Raw genomic sequence first — 19,442 nt, 5'->3', positions numbered from 1 at the left:
ATGCTGAAGAGATTCTGCTCGTTACTGAGGTTTCTCTTATCCCTTCATCACAGCCTGAGAGCCCACCCACACCCCACCCAGGCACAATCAAGCCACCCCTGGAAAAGAAAAAGCTGAAAAGTGAAACCCCCCCCAGTTTCCAATCACTGCTCAAAAGCACAACGCGTTCTTTCATAACCTGCTTCATCTATGGACTTGTCTTCAGCAGAACCAGGAAGGCTCCCCATGCAAACAAAACCCTTAAGTGCACTCACTCTTCCATTTAGCATTTTGGCTCTAGCAAGAGCCAACCTTGTTTTATGCCTTCACTCCAGCACCAGAGTCATCACCACAACAGCCACGTAAATCAGAAACCAAAGATTTGAGTTTCTAACAGGTTTCACCAGGAAGTTTAGAAACAAAACCACAATCATGAAGGAAAGTTTTATTTGACTTGTAGTGCCCACATCCTAAGACTAAATGTATTTTAAAAAAAATAAAAATAAAAATTAAGTGAGCTGCGAAGAAAAAGAAGCAAAACAAGAACAGATTTTTACACCTTTAAGAAATCAGGAAAAAACAGGCACAAATTTACATTCATTAGTTTCAAACATGGCAAAGGAATGTTCTACTGAAGAGGAGTAAATCAAATCTCACTTTCCCACCTCCCTGTATGAGACAGCACATGTCATGCTCTTCAAAGCCAGACTGATCTTGCTGATACAAGGCAGATTTTTCCTCATATTTTTTTATTAATGTATTTGTGTTTTAAAGATCATAAAGACCCTCCTAGAGCCATTTGGTGCAGTCTCTACATACGTGCTAAAGTACTGAGTATGTACTTTAACCACTGGAGCAGCTTGTTACAACCTCCACAGAAAAACTGAAAGTCATGCATATTTGAAATTCTGTTTAAGCATCAGTAACTATTGAAGGATTTTATTTCATGGCTGCTAAGCCACTTTAAATCCCCATTACTGTTAAAATCTTGCAAGTGACAGCCCAGAATGGTTTAACCCCTTGAGAATAAGGGTTCATTATCAAAGCAAATATCTTATCTCTAGAGATTCTACCAGAGTACGTATCTCAATTGCTTCTAATACTGAAGAATTTCCTTTGCTAAACACAATATGCTGGGGAACTAAGGACTTTCTAGTGATGTCTTAGGAAGCCAGAGGGTAGGACGTTGTGCCATCATAACCTTTTACTCTACCCTGCAAAACAGATGAGTATGAGGTGGTTACCATTTCAGCCAAGCCCTGTGCTGGATGGGATCAGTGGGAGCAGCCTGAGCCCCCAGTCTTGGGGCTACAGCCAAAGGAGCTGAAAGCAGCAGGTCACTGACCAGCACCCCTGAGAGCTCAGGGAGAGCTTCTTCCACAGGAGCAGCTCCTCTGATCTGAACAGTACCCTCCAGAGGCCTTTCTTCTGCCTTTCCTCTCCAGCTACACTGGGGTTGGGGAGGGAGAAAGAGCAGCAATGAAAGAGCAGGTTGGGGGGGAGAGTAGGGAAGTTTAACATCCTCCCCAGTAAAGAGCAAATCAGTTTATCTCAGCAGACATCCTTGGCTTGTGCAGGAGCAACTTAGTCTTGGCAGGTGAAGGGGGAGAACTCAACCTTCAAGAAGATATGGGTGTTCTTAAAGAAGATCCCTCTCTACCTTCACTTGGACGGTGACCCTGCTTGCACTAAGGGCTAAGGAAAAGCATCAAGCTGTAATAAAACTGTCTTTCCCCCATCTGTTTGATGAGGAATTTACAATTTCTTAGCTTAAAAAACTGCAGTGCAAGTGTTTGCTTCATGGGGACCCTGTCTCAGTATCCTCTCCTGCAAGGATGCAAAAAGACCCAGTATTCTCTGTACACACAGCAGGGCCAGTGCCCCAAGCACTGAGGCCAGAAGACACTCAAAGTAGTAAATAAATAAACATTAAACAACTCTAAAAATGAGAAATTAACAGCATTGATTGTTTAGAATCACAATCCACCTTATTACAATAACCTTCACATTTTAGCATCTTTTTAACCACTATACAACTGCTGAAGTTACTTTCTCTTCTAAACCAGCCATACAAGAGCACAAAGCACTATCAGCATTTTTGTTTGGCAAAGTAACTTGCTTTCAGAACTTAACATACTTTTGAATCACAGTTCACATGTAGCAGGTGTGTCCTGCTAGCACAACATCCTCTGTTTCTGCTCTCACTGCATCCTGCCACCAGCAAGACATCTCAGGGATCCTTCCAGGTTTCAACTGCTCTCTCTGAAATCCTTCTCATACCAGTTTCCTCCATGGAGCCTCACTGGGGTCAGCTGCTCCTCGCTCCTGCCTCAGCCCGCTTGTGTTTATTGCATTCATCTGGTCTTCAGGCTAAGCCACATCAGTCTGATGTGCCTACAGGGCAACAGATGTTAAGTGCTTTACACTCTTGCAACCATCTCAGGAGCATTGATCTAGTCCTTTTACATCCTCCTTTTTACTTCTTCCCTGCTTACTTCCTTCTTGCTTTCACCAGCAAGATACAACCCCAGATATTTTAGATAACAACATCAGATATGTTAGATATACAACATTTTCAACATTAGATAGCTAAAGAAAAAGGAAGAAGACTTTTAATTCTCCAAGCCCATGCACTGACTTTCCACTCACATGGAAACTCCAGATTCCATTTTTTTCCCTAGCAAAAATATGGCTAGATAAGACTTAAGCCTTTTACCTGGAACTGACACAAGGGGTAACTAATCAGCTTGGAGAAAAAACAGCAAATCCTGTGTTTCTGTGAAAGTCCCTTCTCCCTTTTCTTCTCCTCCCCAGTCTGAGACTTGAAGCTGTAAGTGGACTAAAACAGGAGGAAGCACAGGCTGGACCCTCAACCTTCATCTGTGGCCTTGTGCTCACAGAGGACTCTGCAAACCACTGCAGACCTCACACAGGAGCCAGGACAGCCCCCAGTCCAGCGTGCCCCACTGCCACTACCCTGCACTAGTGTCCAACTGGGCACATGTCCCAAAGCAGCCAGATTTTGGGTGCTGGCTGTGCAGTCAGGACTGTATCCTTTGAGAAGAGCTTGTCCCAGCACCACAAGGTCACACGTACACACACATCTGATCTACACCCAAACCTACCCCATGTTTCTTAGGACTGACAGACATTTAGGAGTGGTTTCCTCACTAGCAGCATGATCCCAGCTCTCCAGCTACCTGCACACGTGACCCCTTTCCTGCACCACATCCAACATCTACACCTCTCACTACCTTGTGCATAACAGGACCAGGCAACACTCTACACTGGTTCCCTCTGCTTGTGTGCACCCCACACCTCCTACCCAGTGAAAACAGCTGCTGGATCATTCTGAAGAACAGCAAGGCACTTGGATGGACGTTGCAGACTTTGTGCGTGCACAGACAGGATGCAAATCCACCCCTTCCTCACACAGACTTTCCTCAGGGGCAAACAGACCTCAGCAGTCTCCTAAGTGAGGATGACCATGGCACAGAGCCCATCAGCTGGCCTGCAAAGAGCAGCAACAGGGAGCAGACCAACTTCCTTACACCTTCAGGCTGGTCACAAAAGTCTTCCTTTTACTTCAGTGCTTTACAGAAGTATTTCTTCCTCCCTGGGAAAGAAATCTTTGCTAGTCACATTGCATGTGTTAAAACCCTTACGGTAAAAATCAGCAGTCATGTTTGTAGAAACACAGCAGAGAAGAACAACAATAAGAATCCCAAAGCAAACAAAGTCTCCTTGAGAAGCTAAGGGTCAAGTGGAGAATTTACCAGTGATATTCCTGCTCCCACACACAATCGTAAACTTCAGGGATTATCTCCCAAAAAAAAACCAGACAAAACTGGTACGTAGGTCGCCCTATTCAAGAGAATTGGGCAAAAAATCTGGGCCCAGGCAGGTTGTGGTTTATATGACACATGAAAAATAGCAACATTAAAAAGAACAAGAAGGTGGAACAAAGAAGAAATTCAAACCATAAGCTGGCAAGTGGTCCTGGATCCATCCCAGCAAACACTACTGGCTACAAAAAGCAGAAGGTCCCACCAGGTTGCTGTGTGTTGAGATAGTCTTGCTGCCACCACTGCGCACTGCAGGGAGTTTTCATCCATCTCTGGGAGGAAAAAGGTCCTTGTACAAAACTGTTTCCCTGCCCTGGTTGACTCAGATGAGCTCCTTCAGGGGCTCGTTGTCCCCAGGCAGTGTGCCATTCATCTCCAGGGAAGTCTCAGTGCCCAGATATCCCAAGAGGATCTCGCTGCGCCGCCGCGACAGCTGCAGGATGTCTTCTGCCAGGGACTGCACCGTCGTGTATCTCACGTTGTCCAAATCAAACATGTCCTTCAGATACTGTACTATCTGGTGCTGCAAAAAAAAAAAACAACAAACAACAGGAAGGGTTTACAGCATGTAGACTTCACCCCCCCTGCCAATACCAGCTGCCTGGACTGCAGCAAGCAGAGAACCCCCCCAAGGAATTCTGTGTGTCTGCCATCCAAGCAAAGATCTGCTGCAGGTTGGGTTTTACTTTTGGGGCTAAATGCCATCGTGCCTCTGAGAGAGGACAGCAGAGCTCCTGAAGCCAGGAAAGCAATGCTGATATCCATGGCAATATCCATGCAAACATGCAATGAAGGCAACACAGCCTCTCAGGAGATTATCTGCAAGAACAAGAGGATTTCAGCTTTAAGACCAAATACATAACTTGTAAGATCCCAGTACTCTTAGACAAGATACTCTTTCAGCATATGCACCTGTAATCTCTTCCAATATTGATGGTATAAATGGATCTTATCATGCAGATTTGCTATCAGTTATGGTAAATTGTGCTGGCAATTCTAATCAATCTGAATTCAGCAATCTGCATCTAAAACCCAGTGATTTTTAGAAGGTTTTTGTACAGAGCCAAGTTTCTTAATGCCACATCAGTCACCACAAGCATCTGCAGCTTTAAGGGAGAAGACAACAGGAGTCCCACACAGATTAAGTGCAGAAAAGCCATCTTACCTTGAAGAAACTGCAGACTTCAGATAGCTGCTGCTTGGGCCCCAGAAAACCAAAGGCTAGAACAGGACTGACATGCTCCGATACGGAGTAGAAATGAGAGATAAAACCATCTGGTACCTGCCACAGGGAAGGGAAGAATTGGTTGGTCTTGGTTCTCAGATAGACCGAGCAGCCTATTGTGTATCAGTTAGCACATTCCCTGCCAGAAAGCACCAAGCTTCAGTAACTGAAGTTAAGAGCTACTTAAGAACATCTCTTCCTTCAGTATTACATTTATCTTTGAGATCCCTTGAAGGATGTCTAGAGGTTTCCATCTTTGTGTTTCTCAACTACTATTTCAAGAGGAAAGTAAATAGAAGAAAATGAAAGGCAAGTCATCAGGCAAGTTTTTATAGACTAGTTATAATCTCTGGACCAAGCCAGAAAAAGGCATGCAAATACCCAAGACAGAGCTACTGCATGACAGCACCAATCCACCTTCCAAGGCTCTCACTTCTCTTTGTACCTCCTCAGCAAAACCAGTCGTACCAACTGGTTGTGGGACAGAAGTTGAAAACTTGCCAGAGGCCACAGACAGAACTGGGGTTGTGAAGTTGTGGCTTCCTGTTCCCCAGGTCCATGAACTCATTTGCTGTGGTACTTCAGAAAGCCACAGATTTCAGGGAAATGAATCAAGTAAGAGCTCCTCAGCAATCAGGGCTGGGAAGCAGAGAAGCACACAAGCCCTTCATTGAGCTGCCAGCAGGGAAACCACAGCTCAGGAGCAGCCCCTTGTTGCTTGGTGTCTGTGACCATTCCTGCAGTACTGTGAGCAGGGAGAGGGAACACCAGACAGGCAACGTTGGCTTTTGAATCCTCACATTAAGAAAATGGGAGAACAAATTCAGAATGATTCAGTAAAAGGCTGGATGGCACTGCAGCAGTGACAGCAGGACCCTGGTGCTCTAAAGCATCACAAAGAATGTGACTCAGTTCACTTGGATTTTGCATTTTGTCAAGATCTAGGTGTTATATTTTCAGCTTCAAATACATTAGATTCTTTCACTTCATTTTGCTTACCATCAGAAGCCTCCTTTTTGCTTTCAGCACTGACCAGCAGGCAGTTGCTAGAGCCTATGATTAATGCAGAGACCATCAGTTACTGGGATTACTTTTCAAAAAGTACCAACCAACACATCACCATCAAAACGTCAAAGCAGTGGCCCCTTTCATGCCAACAACTCTAAAATTAGTGACAAAATGGAAGGATTTAGCCACTCCAGATGCATTCCAGAAAAGCCAAAGTGGTTTTGAAGATTGCTAATATGATCTGACATAGTTGCCAAGCACCCCAGAATGCAGACTGTGAGAAGACAGCAGTTAAAGGTGCCTTCCAACCATCTTCTTCTCAGTCTATGAAACTAATCAGTCTTATATATTTAGCTGGAGGCCAGGACTAGAGGAAAGTGATTAAAATTGGAGGAGGGGAGATTTATGTGAGACATGAGGAAGAAATTCTCTAGTGTGAGGGTGGTGAGACCCTGGCCCAGGTTGCCCAGGGAAGCTGTGGCTGCCCCATCCCTGGCAGTGTTGAAGGGCAGGTTGGATGGGGCTTGGAGCAACTTGGGCTGGTGGGAGGTGTCCCTGCCCATGCAGGGGGTTGGAACCTGATGATCTTTAAGGTCTCTTCCAACCCAAACCAGTCTGTGATTCTATGAAAGTGCCACTATCGGAGCCTCAGTGTCTGCTGAGGTACCACCAGAGTGAATAGCCAGGTGTAAAAAAAACCACACTTTTTTTTCCCTACATTTTGATCCTCTTGTTCTCATTCATGAAAATACATTTTGTCATCTTTTAACACCCCCGTGGCATCCCTGGTAAAGGCCACTAGAGAAATCAGTGTATTGGAACCAGCCAGACGCCTTCAAAACAAGGAACACTTTCCTGTAAACAATTTACGTGTACCAGAAGACTGCTGGTTAGGCCTCCAGGAAAGCATTGGGATTTCTTAAGAGAAATTCCAGCTCAGCCAGGACAGCTGAGGTTGTACTCTTGGCACTGCCACCTCACACCCAGCACCAGGACTCCCCTTCCAACCCACCGTCTCCTTGAAGCTGTCGGAGAGCCAGCGGTTGCGCAGCACCGCCAGCACGGAGGAGGGAGGGTTCTCCAGATCCTCAAAAGCATCCATCAGGATGAAATCCAGCACAATATCAAAGAAACTCATGCACACCACCTGCCAGAGAGCAGAAGAGTCTGTAAAGAGAACAGTTTTTTTAAAAAAACCAAAAGAGAGAAACTTCACTCTTCGGTCTGAAGCAACAAAATGTAACGGGCTCAGCTATGCAATATAATCACATTTAAGCTGCAGTTCTTGCACTCCTGGGCTGTTCCTACATCTCCATTATTTTCCAACCCCTCTGCAACTTTGTAGAGATAATGTCTTTACCGACCCCTCTTCCCTCCAGCTCCAGCTGAGTTGTTGGCCAGGTCTCTTGCTTCAGTGCATAACGCAGCATCTCCTCATAGCTTTCCAGAAAAGCTTTGGGATTCTGGGGGAGCAGAGAAACAAAACACTTCAGAAGGTACAACAGCTGGGGACACATTTCACCACCAATTTGACTGCTCTGTTTTGAGCTAACATCAGCATCAATGCATGTGACTGGGTGAAGTTTTTAACCCTCTTTGGTCAGAAAGAGTATTTCTTTCTGGGAGGCACAGATGGCCCCAGGCTCAGCTGTCACTCAAAATACCTACAATGCTCCACTTTCTTCAAGCAACAGAGAACCTGAACACAAACTGAGCCAACTAAGGGACTAACACTGTGCAAGCAACAATCTCCCTGTTCAGGGAATGACCAGAGACTAAGCCAGTGATCTGAGAACTAGTATGTTGTTGAAGCAAAGGCTGATTATCTTTTCCCTTTCCCATGTTCCCGGAGATGATGCCATGGCTGATGCACAGCCTGTACCCTCTGCTCCAGTGAGGCACAGCATCAAACTGTGGACAGGAGATGCACACAGAGGCTCTTTCAATACAATTTGGTTAAACAGATTAAAAGCACATGCTTTTTATTTCTCACAAGAGTCACCAGTACACAAATGAAGTTTTCTGCTTCCAACACACTGGACAGACTCTGTGTTGGGATGGAGGAACAAGTGTCCCTGTGCTCAAGACACAGCTTAGTTGTTACACAAACTCCCTACCTTTTCAGCCTTTGTCATCAGTCCTATCACCATTTGCTTCCCAACCTCTCCAAAAAACAATTGATTGCTTTCATCCTCCAACAGCTCCTGCAAAGGGAACACAAGAAGAAGTCTCCTGTGAGCACCTATGCCCATACAAATTCTGAGTTGGGAGAAAAACAGGACAGTGCACACAGCAGCACAATGCTGCACACACCAGTATCATTAACCTTTAATAAGCTGGAGACTAGAAAACAAAAGTGGTCTCTCCAGGAAGCAAGTTTAAAATTAGGCTGAAAGACTGGAAGTGGCCAGAGTGCAAAAGCTGCAGTTCAGGCCCTAGAAAAACATTACCAGGGAGAAGATTTTGCTAAGAAGGAAACCTTGCTCCACCACCTCAGAGGCTTTAACTCCAGCCCAGATCCAGCTCTGAAATGGGAATACCAACTGCTGGGCAGCTCTGAAATTCCCTAACTTCCTAGAAATAAACCCAGCACCTGTGGCCATGTAACCTCCACCCAAGTTGGGCACAGGGACCAGGGGGTCCTCTCCCTCTCCAAATCAAATTGACCAGGATGGGCTTACAAGGCTTCACACCTGTACTGGCAGAGGAGAAGATGCTGCTGGCAGCAACATGTCCCAGAAACCCAAGAGCCTCAAGCTGTCCTCACCTGGAAGGCCTGCCTGACACAGTGCAGCTTGGCAAGGAAATCCTGGTCACTGTAGCAGCCAAGGAGCTCTGTCCTAAAGGGAAAAGGGAAGACCAGTATAAATTCCAGAGCTCCTGATTTCCATGTTCCTACCAGCTATGGTGGCCTAAAAAAAAAAAAACACCAACAAACTCAAATTCCCAGTCTGTCCCTTTGTTCAGCTCCCTGGGGCACCTCTGCAAAGGCTGTTGCAGCACAGGACCGTGCCAGCCTCATGGAACAGTCACACTGCCCACCTACCCCTTCTTAACATGTTGATCCTGAACTCTGGGGCTAGTTCCCTGGGAAGTCCAAATCAGCAGGAAGGACTTCAAGGCTTTCCAACCCCAGAGGGTTATTCTGTTTATATTTACAGGGCTGCTCAAAGGCAAGTGATGTGTTCACACTGCTCAAAGGAGCCTCCACACAAGGACCCACAACTTCACCTCAGCGTCCGGCACGCAACCTTCCCTTCTTTCACCAACTGCAGAGCTTCTTCATATGCTGCTACTGGCTTAGAGAGGTGGAATGGTATTTCCTCAAAGTGGAGAGAGTCAAAGAGCTGTAGAGGTGGCAAGAGACATGGGAAGAACAAAATGGTCTTGTTAAATACTTGCAGATTCTCAGAGACTGCACACAAGACAAGTGCCTCCTTCAGCCAGCTGATTTGCGTGACATTAACTGGCACTGATAAAAGGTATTTCTTTTTCCACTAGTTTCAAAGCTGCCTCAGCTCTGACACAGCTCAATAACCCCTAAAATTCACACAACCAAGCCACATTACATTAGATTTGCAGTACTTCCCTAGCTGCTATGGCATATTTTCTGCAGGAGGTAGGAAGAATACATGGAAATGATGGTTGTAAAGGACTGCACCATGCCATGTTTTATCACCTTCCTCTACCCAGATGTGTTTGGCTCCACTGCCTTTGTGGCCTCCCTCCAAGCAGCTGGACTGGGACACAAAACTGAAACTTAAGTCACCTCTGCTGCAGAGAAGAAGGAGTCCTCAGAAATGGAGCTGTCTTCATCATCCGTCCGGAGCCGCAAGGATCCATCCGTCAGTGGAAGCATTAAAGTCTTCTCTGGAGGAGAGGAAGAAGCTGCATGTGTTGGAGTTCATAGACTACCACTCCTTTTAGTCTTGTGCTGTCTCTCCCACCCCCACAAACAGTACATGGTCACAACTTCATTGCCCAGTTTACAGAAAAGCCATAAAACCAGACAGGAAACTGGCATTCCAATGCATTTCTGCCCCAGCTTCCATACCAAGATCCAGCAGCACACTGTCTGATGGCAGTGAAGACCCAAACTCTTCCTGCAGGTGGTAGGCTTGGTGCAAGAGGGATTCCAGCTTCTCAGCAAACTCCCTTTTCTGGGACTCCTCCTTGAACACACATGAAAGCCATCCTTAGTTAGCCAGCTGGGCAGAGACAGATTGACAGCACAAATATGGAAGGAAATTTTCAGTGAAATGGGATTTACATTTTGCAGATTAAATTATTTAATTTAAGAAATTAATCCTACAATGCAGCTAATAATGCAAGGGGTGGAAAGCTTCTACACAGTCTGTTCAAACTCTCTGGCTTTTTAGCTTCCTAATTTTGTTTTCCTCCTAAAAAAAAGGAAGAAAGAACTTAAGAACTTTAACCTGCCATCCAGAAATACAGGTATGTTAATGAGTTATAGATCACTTAATCCTCCCAACTTGTGAATTTAGCCTACTTTCAAGAGACAATCACATCAGAAAAACCTGTGTTGAATACAACAGAGTATCCAGAATTGGACAACAGAGTAAGAGTCCTTGATGAGGGTGCTGGTCATAAGCAAAGTTTGCTGTAAGCAGCACAGGGGGTAGGAAAAAAAAAATAGAGGGAGAAAAATAAGACTTACTAAGCATCTTGCCTTCATACCCCTGTGCCTGCACGAGTATCTCATCCAGAAGACAGAAGCATTAACAAGAAGCATGAAATCTATTTTGATCCTGAATCAACCATTTTTAAATCAGTCTCAGAAATACTACAGGATTCTTCACAGAGAGACAAGAGAATCTAGATTTGAATAAATATTATCTAGCACAAAAGATAAATATCCCACATACTTGCAACACCAGGTCCTGTTTATAAGAGGCTGGGAACACTTTTTGCCAGTGAGAACCCCTGGTGAGTTGGGAGTTCAGCTCCTTTCACAGGCCTGAGCTACAGCTGCTACAGTTTGAGTCTCCTCTTATTACAGGCCTTCCCTGCATAGCCCTCAAGTCCAAGACAGCAAAGCATTGCCCAAAATACTGGTTTCTACAGCAGAAGGCTGAAGGAGTTACACATCTCCCTGCCCCACTAGCTCAGTGAGCTCCTACCAAGTCACCACTTTGCAACTGGCTTCTGCTTCTCCACCCAGCTTCCTGGAAGTGACAGTGACCATCAAGATCTTCACTTTCAAATGCATTTAAAAGCTAACAGCCACAACACTGGCAGGCAAAAAGCTCCTTCTCCCTTTCTCCCTCTCCAGTGCTGTACTGGTTACAGCCTTTTCCTACCACAGCCTCTCCTACTGGAGGACTTGCATGACAGTGACTGACATGATGCTGGAAGGTGGGTAGAAAGGCTGGGGAATGAGGGGGTGAGACTTATTAAAAAGGAAAATAAATTTAAAACACCCACTCACATTACATAAGGAAGCCACAGATATAGACAGCTCAGTCTGGCCCAGCTCTGCTCTTCATTTGCTCTTCTTTTAACCTCTTGCTAATTACTGCTTCCAGCACCCAAGCTGGCCTTTCAGCACATTCCCCAGCTGGCAAACACAAGGGAAAAGTAGGGACCTACCTCTGGGATGCTCTCAGACGTGCTCTCTTGCCGTTTCTTGCTGTCCCAGGGCACTGGGGTGCTGGTACTGGCACTGTCCCTCTGCCTGATGGTCAGTGCCTGCTCCCACTTCTGCAGGGCCTCCTCAAACAGCTCCATGCCTGAGAACACAACCAAACACAAGCTGTGAGAGTCCCAGGACATGTCAGAACAAAGAGATACAGCACGAGCCTCTGCTCACTGAATCCAGCAAAGGTGGAAGCCTCTCCCCAACTGATGAGAAAGAACACATGCATTCTATTTCTTTCCCTTTTAAACATGGTTTCATCTGGACTAGAAGTTAAGGAGAATGCCCTCAGACTGGTTCCATCAGCCATGTTACTTCCAAAATGCTGTTCTCTGCAAAAGGTGACCCTGTTACTCAAAGAACAGTGTATTGGAAGTAAATGATTCACTGAGAAAACAGGGAAATGTTTCTTTAGGAGAAGATGGGAATTTTATAACTGACAAGTGACTGAGTTTAAGAGCTTCCAATCAGAGTTCTGCTTGGAGCTGCTCTGTGTCAACTTACACCACCTTTTTCCTGTCACAGCAATAAACAATCCTCCCAGGGTCATGTTGCCCACATGCTTGTTTACCTTGAATGTAGAGGCTTTCTGCACTGGAATCAACAATGGCTCCAGCATCCCCCATTGCCTGGGCCTCCCACACCCCTGCTGGTGTTGGACTTGCAGAGTTGACTGCTACCATCTGCAGGGAGGGAGCAGAGAGCAGCAGGTGCCTTTGAATTCTCTCCAAGGGTAAGTCCAATGCTAAGACCACACAACCACCACCACCAGTTGCATTCCAATGACAAACCATTTCCCCACATCTGCCCTTGTGCTTCCCCATATAAGTACTCCCATGCCTGGGAAGGTATCAAGGATTCCTGTCCTCTCCCACTTGGGTTCATGCTCTGCTGTCAACTGTTGAGAGCAGCACAGTGCTGAAAGGGGAGGCAAGGGGAGAAGTCCTCCCCTTCTCCACCCAGCACCACAGCAGTGTCTTTGAAAGTGCTGGAAGTTGTGTGAGAAATACCTTCCCAACCAATTTACACTCAAGCTTCATTAGGAAACAGTGAGCTGCATGATAGTGAGCCCTAGCAGGAGAACACTGATGGAGGCAGCAGAATGAGAAAGGTCCAAAGTGATCACCACAAAGGTGCAATAATTTTGATAGAAAGTTCATGTCAGCCCCAGCTGGCCAGACAAAAACCACTGGAAATAAGTGGGAGAGCAACCACAGTCCAAAAGAACAGATTATCAGCAAAAACAGACCAGAGAACTTTGGCCAGGGGAGGTCCCTGCTCTCCTCTTTGTAACCAAACCTACCCCTGGGAGGGCTGGGCACTGTGATCCACACAGCAAGTTACCAGCTTTCTCCAACTCCACACCAGTGCATAAATGTCTTTTAAAGCCTGACCCAATAAAATGCTGGGTTCAAACACTACCCATGGCCAGTGTTTTCATACAGCTTAGAGAAAGATGTCCAAATGTCAGCCTGATACAAGAAAAAAAGCTACAATCATCACCTGACAGATGAATTCTTGCCCTGCCTCCATTGATTAATCTCTGTGGAGCATTAATAAATCACCTTGAGATCCAGAACTACAAATCACCAGTTCCCTGCTGCCAACTTATTTATTAGATGACAAAGGAGAGCCCCAAGAAGCAGAGGAGAGAGCCAGAACTGGAGCTGTGTGAAGGATGAGTTGTTTTCCCATCCAGTAACATGAAAGCAGTGAGCATGGAGCCCCTGACACTCAGCTCCCACACAATGAAGGGGGCACAGGAGCAGATCCCTCTCTGTGTGGATATCCCCACCCAGGCACCAGCAGTGGAAAAAGGAACGTAGACAGTTTTTTTTTTAATCTAAAGAGAAATAGACTTAAGTGACACAAAACCCAGACAGCATTGGTGGGAAGGCAGAAGCCACAGGGGAATTAAATGGGAGTCCCTGCAGGGGCAAGAGAGCCCAGAGCCGGACACAGCTTGGTCCTCACTGATATATCCCTTTATATCCCATCATATCCCAGTCATCCCAGTGGAATACCAGTGCAGGGCTGCACACCCAACGCCGTGCCAGCACTGCCGCCTGCTGGAGACACACTTTGGCCAGCACAGACTTGTGACAACTTCCTGGTTGCTTGAAGCTCACAGGACAAGCTGAAATAGAGCCATGCTGGGCAGGGCGCTGCCGGCCCACAGCTCCCTGCCAACGGGTGATTATTTTTCCACCCCCCCTCCTGCCCCAGCACTGCTAACCAGCCCCCGAGGCCGGGGGTGACACTGAGGGGGGTGTTTGGCATCACGGTGCAGTGCACAGAGCTGCAGAGGTTCCCCTGTGCTGCCCACTGCTCCAACAGCAGCATGTGAGGCTTTCAATCGTGGGGATGTAAAACAGGTCTTGGAGCCACAAGTGCTCCCCAGCACTTCTGGGTTTGGTGTCTCAAGAGGTAGATATGAGCAGTGACAGCTCCTCCTGCCTGGTCAAGCCTGAATTACCTGTATTTATAAGCTGCTTTTGGCTTTGGAGGAGCTAGAACAACTAGGTTATGTCCTCAACCAGCACTGTTTCCCAAGCAGAGCTATTGGATTGTGGAAGTTAGTTCAGCTTTTAACAACCAAGCCACTTGTGAGCAGCCCCAGCACAGGAGGGCTGGGCTGGCACAGGGGCTGCTGGGCCACCCAAACCCCACCATGGAGGGAAACAAACATGCTCCCCGTTGCTACAAGACCCACCAACAACCCAGCCTTGCTGCTGAGGGGCTCACAGAGAGCCCCAAAGAATCACGTCCCTCACTAATGCTCCTCCTGCAGCCCCTCGTTGGCCAAAGCAGTGGGATGTTCCCTGGGACTCTCAGCCTCCAAAAATGCTGCTCTGATTTCACACAGGCAACTCCAGAGTCACTGTGAGGTTAATAACAGAACCCACCCTACAATTGCACTGTAACCTGTTCTGCTCCAAAAGCTTTGGCATTATCCATTGGCGAGTGCCAGCCCAAGGACTTGGTGATCTTGTTCCAGTGGGTGCACTTATCTCCCAGCCCTGATTGTCCCAGCCCAGATGAGGTCCTTACCGAGGCAAGGCTGTGGGAGGAACCGGAATGTTTGCTGGGCTCAATGGAGGAAATCCCACTGAGTGTGTCATTGCTCTTGCTGCCAGGACTCTGGACTCTCTTGCTTGAGTACCCTGGAGTTGGGAAAGTCAGACAAAAACAGGATTTTAGGCCCAGCTGCAGCTGTAAATACAGAGGGGAACATCGCCCTGTCAGGTGTGACTGAGGATGGGCAGAGCAGCATCCAACACTCAGAAATGAGCCACAGATCTCCTGTGTGCTCTGTTTTGCTCTGAGACACTAAGAAAGCTGGTATCAGTGGGGATCTGAGGCTGAGGAATGAGTATTTATTCACTGCTCATGGATGGCAGGAAGCAAGCACAAAGCAGAAGGCATCAAGGAGAACTCCTGCAGCTTCCCTCGGGCCAGGCAGAGCACACACATCACTCCCTTGATTATTATTAAAAATGCTTAAATATTTTCATGTATTTCAGAAAACAAATGCTTAATTGCTAAAGTGCTTTGCTAGCACCTGGGTCAGTCCTACCCCAAAAATCGACACAAGCAGGTGAAGAAGCTGCCCATGGTCCAGGAGCCACCACAGAGCTGGACAGACCCTCCCAACCTCACCAAAACAGCTGCATGTGGGACCCCTGGACTCATCTTGGCATCACCCAGATCAATATGCAACCAGGTCACCACGTGCCCTGGGCTGTTAATATTGGGGGAAGCATGGCAAAAGGGGTCCAGGGTCTTTCTGTAAGAAAAGGGGATGGGAACAGCAAAGCTTGGTGAAAACACTCAGTGTCACTTTTTCCTCACAAGGGCTTTGAGCTCAGGGTCTATCCCTTTCCTCTGCTCATGGCACTCTGCTTCAGGCTTCTAATTTCATTCTGCATCGATGCACTGCACAAATAGCTTTGCTTTCCTCTCCTCCCAGCTCTGAGGAACTTCCCATTGCTCCCTGTACACCCTCTTTTCACAGAATCATTCTGGTTGGAAAAGACCTTTCACAGAATCAGAGAACTGTCAGAGTTGGAAGGGACCTCTAGAGGTCATCTCATCCAACTCTGAGGGCTGGAGCACCTCTCCTAATGAGGACAGGCTGAGAGAGCTGGGGCTGTTCAGCCTGGAGAAGAGAAGGCTCCAGGGAGACCTTAGAGCACCTTCCAGTGCCTGAAGGGGCTCCAGGAAAGCCAAGGAGGGACTTTGGACAAGGGCAGGGAGGGAGAGGACAAGGGGGAACGGATTAAAACTGAAGGTTTAGATGAGACATTAGGAGGAAATGTTTTAGTGGTGAGACCCTGGCCCAGGTTGCCCAGAGAAGCTGTGGCTGCCCCATCCCTGGCAGTGTTGAAGGGCAGGTTGGAGCAGCCTGGGCTGCTGGGAGGTGTCCCTGCCCATGGCAGGGGGGTTGGATCTAGATGGTCTTTAAGGTCCCTTCCAACCCAAACCAGGCTGTGATTCTGTGAACTCCCCTGCTAAAGCAGGATCCCCTGGACCACATTCCACAGGGCTGCATCCAGGCAGGTTTTGAACATCTCCAGAGAAGGGGACTCCACAACCTCCCTGGGCAGCCTGTCCCAGGGCTTTGTCACCCTCATCATAAATAAGTTTTTCCTCATGTTGAAATGGCACTTCCCATGTTCCAGCCTGTGCCCATTGCCCCTCATCCTGTCACTGGGAACTACTGAACAGAGTCTGGCTCCATCCTCCCTGCACCCACACGTTAGATACTTTAGGCCTTGACGATCATCGGGTCCAACCACGACCTAACTCTACCAACCATTAACCAAACTCTCCCGAGTCCGTTCTCCCTCACGAAAAACCTTTTATAGAGATTTCTTCCCTTTTCCCAAGGCCAACCTTTCTTCACGGAGGACACCCTTCTGGTTGGCAAGATGGGCACTGTGATCCCTCCAGGCTTAAACCCACACTTCTCCGGAGCGATCTGCTTCTTCCGCCGCCGCCGCCGCTTCAGCTGATGAGCCGCGAGAGCCAAGGCGACCGTCCCCACAGCTGTGGCAAACAGCACCTTACGTAGGCCTGGAGAGAGCCTCAGCTGAGAGAAGACAGACTTTAAACACAAAAGATGGGAAAAAGCAACAGTCAAACCCCTTTTTTTCCTTTTTTAAGCAGTCTTACACAGACGACACCCGGTGCTTCCCCCTCCCGCCCACACACGACGCAGCCCCTGCCACGCAAGGAAAAGAAACTGCAGAGCATCATTTTGGCAGGACCTGGGGAATTTGGTCTCTATTCTCATCACCAAAACACACCGTAGCAAAGTTCAATCCAGGTTACTCAGGGTCAGTTCTTAAACCCTGGCACGTAGCTGAGCTTTATTGCCCCAAGTTGCGTTACTACAGGAGGGAAATGTATTCATCGTCTTCAACACGGAAGTTCTTTGAAGAAGAGAAAGGTTGAGTCTAGGTGTTCTTCTGGGGAGGGATGTGGAGAGCCCTTCTCTCTCCTCTCCCGACTCCACGCCCACCTTGAACAGCTCTCTCCCACCACCTCAAACTCTCCATGCAATTCTTAAAACCCTCAAGCTGCCCAGGTCCCACCAGCATCACCCTCTCATGCTTCTGTCCCTCACAACTAACACAGGCTTTCCTCTCTCTGCAGACAACCTCCAAAGACAAAAACCCAGGGAACAAGACAGAAAAGCCTTTTCTGCATGTTGTACCTGCCCAAATGTTGTGTAAACAAACACAGGGATTTCTGCCACAGTCATTGCCAAGGCCTGGATGATGGACATTCCCTCTGTCCTTCTAAACGCCATGGCTGAACAAGGATCCCAGCACCTCCAGGAGCAACCAAGGGGAAGGACACTTGTGGATGCTGCACCAGCTGCTCACAAAGATATCCAGCTTTTCTCTGACATCTGGCTCAGAGTCCTGGGATCAGCCTTCATCCAGCAGTCCTCCTCCTGCAAGAAGAGGAGAAAAATGAGGTGAGTGAAGGGAACACACAACTTGTACCTCCTTGTACTGCACTTCACAGCCCACACACCAGGTCACTTGGAATTGCAAAGCCTCTACAGGCAAACAAGAGATATAAAGCATCTTCTCACCAACAGCAGCAATTATTTTCCATGTCCTACCAACCACTGGGGCAGATTCCCAAACTGCTGCCCAGAAGCTGCACCCTTGGACTCAACAGCTGCCAGACATTTCTGCATGCACCAGAACTGGCTGCACGTGGTTGGAAGGATTTTGCTTGTAGCCCCCATATATATATATAAAAAGATAGTTATCACAAATAACCATATCTGTGTTTTCATTGTCAAAACTCTGTTTTCATACAGTTTTCTGTGCAACCAAAGGGTGTCTCACCCAGGAGGTTGCAATGCTGCTTGAGTTTGCTCAGAGCTTTGCTGGCCGTGCTGGAAGCTGGGGAGGAGGGAAGTGCTTCATGTCAAGGACAGAGCTACAGAAGAATGTATTGAAACCAAGGAAGGGGGTTGTCTTTTAAACACCACAAAGATATAAACCCTTTGGCCCTGCTCCTGGCCAGGCCAGCCCTGGCAGCAAGCAACCCTGCCACAGCAAGGGGACACAGCTCTTACCCACCGTGTGGCCACGCTGGGCTCTGATGTCTCCCCACACTGACAGGATAAACCCACCCAGGGTGTTACAGCCCCAAGAGGGGGGCCTGACCCCACAGCTGAAGGCCACCTCACCCCCAGGCCCCTGGGTTGGCCTAATTCCAGCTGGAACTGGCCTCAAGGTGACTGGAGCCCACAGGGACCAGACACGAGCGACAGGTTCTCCCCAACAAGGTTAAACACAACGTTTGGGCCAGAGCAGAGTTGAGAAGAGCAAAGCTCAAGAAATGCTGGGCACAGGAAACAGCCGGGGGGGGTAGGGGGGGCTACAAGGCCTGGCTGAGGGTACCCGCAGTGAGGTACCCGGGAATCCCCCCGTCCAGGGCATCTCCACAGCCCTGCCCGGGCTCTCACGGCGAGGCAGCCCGGGCACGGGGGTGTCAAGCCCACCGGGCACGGGGGTGTCAAGCCCACCGGCCGGGCGGGCCCCGGGCAGGGAGCTCCCCTCGGGGCTCCCCAGACCAGCACTGCAACCAGCCGGGGCCCTGCAAACGAGGGTCCCCGGGACGCTGCCGGGTCCCCACGCCGCCCGGACACCCCCCCATGCCCTGCGCGCCCTCAAGCCCCTCGCAGCGCATCCTCCGGGCCCTCACGCACCCCGGGGCACCACCCGCAGCCCAGGCATCCCGAGGGTCCCGCACCCTCTGCATCCCGCCGCCTCCCCTAAAACCCCCAGGTCCGCTTCCAGCCGGGGGTCCCGGTCTCCATCCATCCCCCTCCCCACGACGGCGCGACCCACGGGGCCCGGCACCACTCACCGCGGGGAGTCCCGCCATGGCGCGGAAGGGCAGCGTCTCCTTCCCTGCCCTGCGCGGGGGCGGGGCCGAGCGCGGCAGGGCGGGGACGCCGCCCCCGACAGCCAATAGGAGCGCCGAGCCACCGGCCGGCCAACCAATCGCGGCGCTCCCTCGGGCCTGGCTGGAGGATGCGGAGGCGAGTGCGGCTGAGCAAGGAGGGGAAGGGGCGGGGGGGGCGGAGCCATCGCCCATTGGGCGGCTGCTGACAGCTCCCGCCCCCCCCGCCCCGCCTTAAAGGGGCCGCGCCCCCCGCCCGCCTCTCCCGCCGCCTGAGGCGATCCCGGGAAGGCCG

General features: G+C 48.9%; 1 protein-coding gene across 3 annotated transcripts; it reads right to left on the bottom strand.

The window, feature by feature from the left end:
* Positions 1–409: 409 nt before the first annotated feature.
* MIGA2 (mitoguardin 2) lies at positions 410–19,180 on the bottom strand. Of its 3 annotated transcripts, none has more exons than XM_051636243.1 (16): positions 19,112–19,180; positions 17,433–17,675; positions 16,610–16,820; positions 14,765–14,877; positions 12,285–12,396; positions 11,668–11,807; positions 10,112–10,229; positions 9,827–9,927; positions 9,289–9,404; positions 8,825–8,897; positions 8,175–8,261; positions 7,422–7,520; positions 7,070–7,204; positions 6,049–6,102; positions 4,990–5,106; positions 410–4,347 (listed from the first exon to the last, which is right to left on the bottom strand). In XM_051636243.1, the coding sequence occupies exons 2-16, from the start codon at positions 17,526–17,528 to the stop codon at positions 4,147–4,149; spliced, it is 1,773 nt and encodes a 590-aa protein (XP_051492203.1). In that variant the 5' UTR covers positions 17,529–17,675; positions 19,112–19,180; the 3' UTR covers positions 410–4,146. The 3 variants fall into 3 exon arrangements, with proteins under 3 accessions (XP_051492203.1, XP_051492204.1, XP_051492205.1); XM_051636244.1 differs by having other exon boundaries at positions 10,112–10,226; XM_051636245.1 differs by having other exon boundaries at positions 16,610–16,805.
* Between the last annotated feature and the right edge of the window lie 262 nt (positions 19,181–19,442).

The sequence above is a fragment of the Apus apus genome, chromosome 19 (genome assembly GCF_020740795.1).
Source record: "Apus apus isolate bApuApu2 chromosome 19, bApuApu2.pri.cur, whole genome shotgun sequence".
In the NCBI taxonomy this organism is placed as follows: domain Eukaryota; kingdom Metazoa; phylum Chordata; class Aves; order Apodiformes; family Apodidae; genus Apus; species Apus apus.
Note: the sequence above shows the minus strand (reverse complement) of the source record. Positions and strands in the feature narration are given on the sequence as shown.